Here is a 7,884-nt window from a genome sequence, read left to right on the forward strand (position 1 = left end):
TGTCTACTTTTTGTTTATAGACAGATTTAATGACAAAAAATTTGCATAATTAAAAAGGGAGTTCGTTTTAATTATTTGTTTGCCATAAATAAACACAGAATACACTTTTAATTATGTCTTAATTAAATTAAATAATTTATTTTCTTAAAAACATATTTTTATAACAAACTTGCTATTATTTTGTAAAAAGTGTAAAATATTTGGACAGATAGTGCTGCTTTTACACTATTTTGACCAGCAGGTGTCGCCAGCGTGTATGGTGTTTCGAACGCTTCCAAAAACTGAATCAATTTACGAAGCAATTGGTTCAATTGATTCAAAGCTTCGAAAAGCTTCGTTTCTCCCATCACTTACATCTACAAAACCTTCGCGTGGCCACATCATCGTTTTTGCCGTATTTATTGTTTTGCCGAATCACACGTAAGCCCCTGCCGTACCATTATTAAAAAAAGAGAGCACGTAAAGGAGCTGCTGCGGAGTCACGTGATATATGCATGCAGGCCCGGGGTGGGTAATCGGGAGAACCGGGAGAATTCCCGGTGGGCCGCTTCACTTTTGGGCCGGTCGAGTTTTTTTTTTTTGTCACGTTAGTGAGTCTATCTTCAAATGAAACTTCACACGTTTCGCATTGACACTGCAGCGCGCAGCCTCTGCATGGGTTGTACCATGTGAAGGAGTTTTCCCCTCCCCTCCCATAGAGTTGGTTCGGTCCATAGCACGTCCAAGAAAACTTTTCTCCGGTAGTCTGGGCCGGCTCTACCGTAACAATACGCGTCTGAGAGGAGGAGGGCGTAAAAAACAGGTTGAAGAAAAAATACATTGGAGGAGGATGCTGCCAAATGTGCCAAACTTACAGATTTATTTTCAAGAGGACAAACAAATGTGACAACAGGTACCTTAAAGAGAAATAAGCCTAGTAATCATTAGCATTAGCAACGTAATTATTCAGCTAATACCGTTGTCAAACTATTTACAAGCCAAAATTTTTTTTTGTTAAAATATTACCCTTTTGTGTATACATGGCGATTCATAGACTTTGCAAATATTATGCAAGCAGCTTCTGAGCAGTCCCCCGCTGAAAATGAGGAGGCCATGAGTAAACAATATGAATTAAAGTTATTTAACCTTCAGGTTGTGTTCAGAACCCTATAACACCTTTTGTTTTCCCAGTCAAAAATGACCAGCCTAAAAAAGCTTATAAATCACTTGTTATGCTATATAACCAATATTGTATTCAATATTTTTGTCAAATTGTTTTCTTTTTTAATTAGGACTTTTATATTTCTATTGGCATTAATCATCGGCCTCATAGCATTAGCAATGCTAATAATTTATCAACCTTTCCTTGTGGAATACACTCTAAAAAGGGCTGGGTTATTTATTGGACAGAACACACTGAAGGGTTAAAATTGACCCAGTGCTGGGTTGTTTTAACCCACCTGTTGGGTTATTATAATCCGTGGTTGCATAACAACAACCTAACATTGGGTTATTTTTAACCCAGCATGGAGTAATTTTTAACCCAGCATGTGTTCTGTCCAATATTTACCCATTATGGGTAAAAAGTAACCCAGCCTTTTTTAGAGTGTAGAGGAATATTTTTGTTAACTTCTTAAGTGAAATATTATTTAACTTTTACCTTATTTGTTGAACCATGATATTAATAAAAACTATAGTAAGAGCTGAACTGTTGCTTTATTTATCCAATTTGAAAAAAGTGCTAATTTGGAATAACACTATGGAAAAAGTGGGCCGGTCTTGGGCCTGAAACTCCCGGGCTGAAAAGTGGTCCCACTCCGGCCCTGTATGCATGCCAGCGCATGACCCCTTAATGCGATACGTAAACGGATCCGCCATATTGTAAAGGGCGAAAATGCATTTTACAAAAACGAATTTAGCAAACCGAGTGCCGACAGACATGAAACCTGCATGTCTATAGATTTAGTAATTATAGGGCACTGGTGCAAAATACTGTAATGAGTGTATATGTGTGTATAGTTGATATGGTAGTATGCAATGGGTATTCTGCAATGCAATCCAGATGCTAGTGACTATAGCAGGAGTTAACGGGAAATGTGGAAATTGTCAGGATAGGGTGGAGGTGTTTTGTGTATGTAATTTGTGTTTGAGTGTGTTATGTACAATGTGTTGCCATTGTTCAATCCCCACCAATAGAGGCTCATCATATATCCTAACATCTTAGCTAGCATAAGAACATGCTTAGAAATGCCGTAACCACCAAGAAAAGAAATCAGCTCTTACCATAACTTTAGCAACTACCTAGAATACCTTAACCACGCCTTGTAACATCTATTGTAAGCCGAGGGGCACCCTTCTTGTCACTACTTAATCCATACAGGCAACATGAGTAGTGACAGACCACCTCTACAGATACCTGAGGAGCTGTTCATTACTAAAACCGTCATCAGTCACTTCTTTTCTTGCACGGATGGTATAGTTTTGGTAAAATCCCAGACCTGACTGACACCTTTAAAGGTAAAATATGTTTTAAACACAAAAAAATAATAGAAATGTTCACTCTCATTATCTTAATGAATCTGTTTCCCCTTCTTATGCTGTCATTAAATGGAAATGAGGAATATTTAGTGGAAAATATTTCTTTAATTCACAACCAAAAAAAAATTAATAATCTGTGATTAGACATTTGCTAATTCATTGCTGACTACATATCATGATTTTGAGCTTTGCTTTAAAGATGTTTTGTCTAGTTTTCTACTTTTGAGAAACAATATGAAAATAATTACTATATGTAATTTAATTATTTTGCTAACAAAGTATTTTATACACAAATGCAAGAGTTACCAAATTTTTTCTCATTTTCATGAAGATGTTTTAATGTACACTAAATTATTATCTTTATCTAGTAACAAAAAGGCTATTAAAACTTTAAAAGTATGCACACTTTTTGGTGTTTTTGTATAATTTTGTAATGATTGGCTTTTCATAAACCCCTGGCTTTTCTTTTTTCTTTACCGTTCTGTTATTTTCTTCACTGTTTTATTATCTTCACGTTTATTCTCTAAGCATCTATATAACTAATAATAAAAAACAGCCATACCCCGGGTAGAGTGGGCCCTCACAGTGACAGGTGAGGGTATGGCACGAAGTTATAAACAAATGGAATAGTATCCACTATCCATCGTTTTAAAGAATGCTTGGTCACCGGGAAACCTTTGTGGGTAAACCAAAGCCTCCACTGAGCAGTCTTGTGAACATTTGCTTCCAATGCTCGCACAGGACACACCAAATTAGCTTTTCCTGATCCACACTCCTGAACGTGGGAGGACAAAAGGCCTGTAGAACAGCACTGCGCATTGTTCAATACCTAGGCACATATCCGGGTTATAGGTACAGAAAGGCCTTCGCGGTTCTTGGGGCAAATCTTAAGATGCGTAGGAGATACCGACAGGGCCTGAGGGTCTTCCCTTCGCTTTAGGGAGGTAATAGCCAGAAGAAACACTGTCCAAAACAACAGAAGCCGTCTGGCGCGGTGTCAAGCGGCTCAAACAGAGCCCCTGAGAGCCCTTCCAGCATGACCGTCCCATGTTCATACCCCAGTGCAGCTAACAGGTCTTAACCTGTGAGTGCCACAAAGAAAGCAAACCATCAACGGGTGTCTACCCACTGATAAGCCTTCCAAAGGAGTATGGCAGAGAATCACTCCTGCAGAAACCTCAGCACCACAAAAAAAAAGTTTTATTAAAATATTTATTATTTATAACAATGATGGTAAACACAAAGTTAACAGTGCCCATTTATTTTTAGCAGGAGAAACAAATTCTATGGAAATGAATGGGTATTGTCAGCTGTGTGCTTACCATAATTGATCTTTTGTGGTCAGTGCGCTGACATATAGCACATAAACAAATACAAATCATCTTTAACTCCTCCTGCAGTCATGCACACAGAGAACAAAAGGTAAGAGAATGAAATGAAACAAACTTTAAATAAAATAAAATATGAAAACGTTTTGGTGTCCTTAATCTAATGTGCACCATAGACCAGAAAAAAGTAACCAAAATAATTTTTAAACAACTGAACACAAAAAGAAACCGAAACATTTACAAATAATAAACATACAATAAACCAAACAAATACAAAACACATCAGAGACAATTATTACATCATCACGTTAATCTATGATATCAAGACATAGAAACAATTAAACATGACTACTACAAACTACAATAAACTAAGGACTACAAAATGACAAACAACTTATAATAAAAGACAGTGACATGAACATAAAACACAGAACCTGATACTTACATTCTAAACACAAACGGTGCTAATTAGCACTAAAAGTGGTTCTTGGCTCTTAATCATAGAGGAACCATTTTTAGTGCTATATAGCACCGGTGAAGCACCTATGAAGAACCATACGGGGGTCATATAGCAGCACCACATACGGTTCTACATAGCACTATATGGTTCTACACAGGTGCTACACAGGTACTTTACTGGTGCTATATGACACTAAAAATGGTTCCTCTATGATTACGAGCAAACCACTTTTAGTGATGTTTGTTTTTAGATTGTATGATGATCAGTGTTTGCTTTATTTGGAACCTTTACTGTGGAAAATGTTGGATGAGTTTAATAAGAGCTGATATTATCAATCATTATTTTACATGAATGAAACTCGGCCTTCACTATATTTCATAACACAAACAGGAAATTCTGTGTCAGAGATTCAACTGAACGATTCTAAAGAGAAGAATCAAATGAATGTACTAACTCATATGATTCACTTAAGATCCAGAAATAAATCACATTTAACTCTGATATGAGCTCATAATCTTTATTAATCACACATTAAACAGAACAGGAGTGACACATTTAATGAGTAAATATCATGAACGTTTACACAATCCTAAAATATAACTAACACATTCATTTCACATAATTCAACATAAAGAAACATAAGAAAATAAAGATTAACATACTGTAGAATATATATATATATTTGTTTTAGTATACATGAATGATTCTAAAATGAGGCATAATGTTTAATCTGTAATATGTCAGGTTAAGTTAATGGGCCCTAATGCCAAAGAACCCCCCAAAAAATGAAACATTTTAATGCAGATGAAGTTGAGTTTTCGAGATTCAGGAATGCTGATCCAGCGAGGATCTCCTCCAGATTGAACTGCTCCAGATTTCACTTCATTGTCACAGTCGTCCACTGCGGTTTCGTTCCCTGGAGCCCAATTCCGATAACACAGCATCTCTCCATTCACCCAGAACCAAAGTCCAACAGCACAGGAGTGACGTAACCCCATCCACACAGCGTCAGTAGAGGCCCGATCAATCACATCTGTCACCATGAACTGAATCTCCTCTGAATCAACTGAAACCAGATCCACATGATTCTCTCTGCAGTATCTCAGAGCTTCAGACCAGCTCAGACTCTTTTGGATCAATATCAGATTATCTGAACACACAACAAACCACATGAGATCAAAACAAACATACAGGACAAACACATGTGGATGAACTGGATCATTTTAATAATAAACAAGCGTCTGTTGTCAAACACATATTCATTTTTATTATTCACCTTCTTGACACACAAAGGTACGAGATTCACTGCATTTCAAGTCATTCCACTGACCCTGCTGAAACGTTCTAACCTCTGTACAAGCTTCAGAACCACGAGAATTATCAGGTTGAGCAGGCAGCCAGTATCTGAATCCAGAGTCACTCTCATCTGTCCACTCCCATGAATCACTGAACAGACCAATCCAGGCTTCAGGTATGCTTTTGTCTTTCATGATGTTGTGAATCTGTTGATTCTCAGTCTGATTCCTCACACTGGTCAGATCAGTATGATGATGCTCTCTGCAGAATATCTGAGCGTCTCTCCATGATACTGAAGAACCATCAATGATGAATCCTTTACTGCTCTCTGTTTAAGAAAATAAAGATTGTTTGAGGATTTCCTTTGACTCTTATTACACTTACAGTATGGATTTAAATCTTCAGAAACTCTTGACTTCCTTTTTCAATGTTTTGTAATGAATTTGAGAGAATAAACTAATCTGAGTGTTTTTAGACACAAGTATGTAGTTTGCTGTAGTTTACAGAAGAGTAAATGTGTCAAACATAAACTCACATAATATTTCTTGTAAAGTTTACATCTGATGATGTTTTGTGAAGTGAAGGTTTGATGTAATTTCAGGAAGCTTTACTCACCATTGTAGCAGATGAATCTCATGTTTTTATTACAGTCCTGATGATGCCATGATCCATCTCTCATGTAAACACAATTATCTGGACCCTTTGAGTCTCCATTATACCAGTTTGTATATTTCACAGGATCACCCAGAGACCACTTCCATTTATAAACACTTGATCTATTCAACCCAATCCAGACACCTAAATTCCCATTGACACTCTTCATCAGCTGATTCTGGTCATTCATGTTTTTGACTTTGGCCAGATCTGTGTAGTTTTCTCTGCAGTATCTCTGAGCTTGAGTCCAGGTCATCTCTGTGTTTATATGGTAATAGCGGCGCTGAATGCATTCAGATAATGAACAGAGAGCTATGAAAGAAAGAGTTTGAGTCAAATCTCATGAGATTATAAAGCAAACATAAAACCAGAAACTCAAACTCACCGATGAGAAGAAGTCTGAAATAAAGAGTTTGAGCCATTTCTGAAAAATAAACACATTGAAAACACATTGAATTTTTGTTGATAATCACAATAAATTCATTTCAAATGTCTAAACTATTTTAATGTGTAGTTAATAAATATGAGAAAATTATATTAAAGCTTGTTATATATTACTGAAGCTGATCATTTACCAAATCTCTTTAGTATAACTCCTCATCAATTCTTTATAAAGTTTCATTAGAAGTTTTTGAACATTAATTTAATTCAAAATGTAATTTGTAATATCAAATATTATTTTAATAGGAATGAATAAATCCTTCTTACTCTTGAGTTTGTGTGTTTCTCTTCTGAATCTTCTGTTTCTTTGTTTGTGTGTTTAGATTATTATTATCCTGATCTTTAACACCTCCCATCATATGAATTTTTTTTTAAGACTAATTTTCATATTTAATTTCTTCTTTTTTGCATGAGCAAAATTACATTGACCACTGATATTGGACCCACCCACTTTTACTATCTCTATTCAGTGAATATGTCATTGAGAGCGCCGTCGGCTTGAGGAACGTCCTGATAAAGGCTGTATGTAAAACTCATTTACCTACAGCCATGACTTTCACGCTGCTGCTTCCTCAAATCCATTCCTCTTGGATCATTCAGAGTCCATATAAATTAAACTCATTTGTTCGTATGTTGCTTTTAAAGGCATGCAGTCTCTATTGCAGTACCCTGCTGAAAAAAACAGCATCAAACCAGCATGGACCAGCATGGGAATTATGCTGGTCTATGCTGGTTTGATGCTGGTTTAGCTGGTGCTAATGCTGGTGCTGGTTTAGCTGGTGTTCACAAGTAAACCAGCACCAAAACACAACATATGCTGTTCTTGCTGGTATGCTGTTTTTTCAGCAGGGTATTCAGTTAATACAGTTAAATTTACATTTAGTCATTTAGCAGATGCTTTTATCCGACTTACAACTGAGGTAACAATAAAAGCAATTAGAACAACACAAGAACAGCAATACATAAGTGCACTAGAACTAGTCTCATCAAGTTTAACACAGTATCCAGTGCATGGTTAGTACACTTTTATTATAATAAAACCAATGGTCATTTTTATAAGGGATATGCATGACAATTTTATCTGTGAACACCAACACACACAGCAGATCCATCTATTGGATTTTATTTGTATTGCAACCAAATTAATAATTCATATTCTGTTGTCTTTTAAATAAACAATTGCTTTAA

General features: G+C 36.2%; 1 protein-coding gene across 1 annotated transcript; it reads right to left on the reverse strand.

Moving 5' to 3' along the window:
• Window positions 1-5,034: 5,034 nt before the first annotated feature.
• On the reverse strand, window positions 5,035-6,976 carry LOC135749531 (C-type mannose receptor 2-like). The gene is made up of 5 exons (XM_065268121.1): window positions 6,964-6,976; window positions 6,641-6,679; window positions 6,217-6,567; window positions 5,582-5,929; window positions 5,035-5,455 (listed from the first exon to the last, which is right to left on the reverse strand). The coding sequence occupies exons 2-5, from the start codon at window positions 6,675-6,677 to the stop codon at window positions 5,046-5,048; spliced, it is 1,146 nt and encodes a 381-aa protein (XP_065124193.1). The 5' UTR covers window positions 6,678-6,679; window positions 6,964-6,976; the 3' UTR covers window positions 5,035-5,045.
• Between the last annotated feature and the right edge of the window lie 908 nt (window positions 6,977-7,884).

This window comes from Paramisgurnus dabryanus, chromosome 16, assembly GCF_030506205.2.
Source record: "Paramisgurnus dabryanus chromosome 16, PD_genome_1.1, whole genome shotgun sequence".
Classification (NCBI taxonomy): Eukaryota; Metazoa; Chordata; class Actinopteri; order Cypriniformes; family Cobitidae; genus Paramisgurnus; species Paramisgurnus dabryanus.

Bases quoted from the DNA above. Each gene is read 5' to 3' on its own strand.
- LOC135749531 (XM_065268121.1), bottom strand. From the start codon at position 6,677: ATGGCTCAAACTCTTTATTTCAGACTTCTTCTCATCG. The intron at 5,930-6,216 runs GTGAGTAAAGCT...TTTCTTAAACAG, and splicing joins GAGATTCATCTGCTACAATG to AGAGCAGTAAAGGATTCATC. The intron at 5,456-5,581 runs GTGAATAATAAA...TTGTGTGTTCAG, and splicing joins TACCTTTGTGTGTCAAGAAG to ATAATCTGATATTGATCCAA.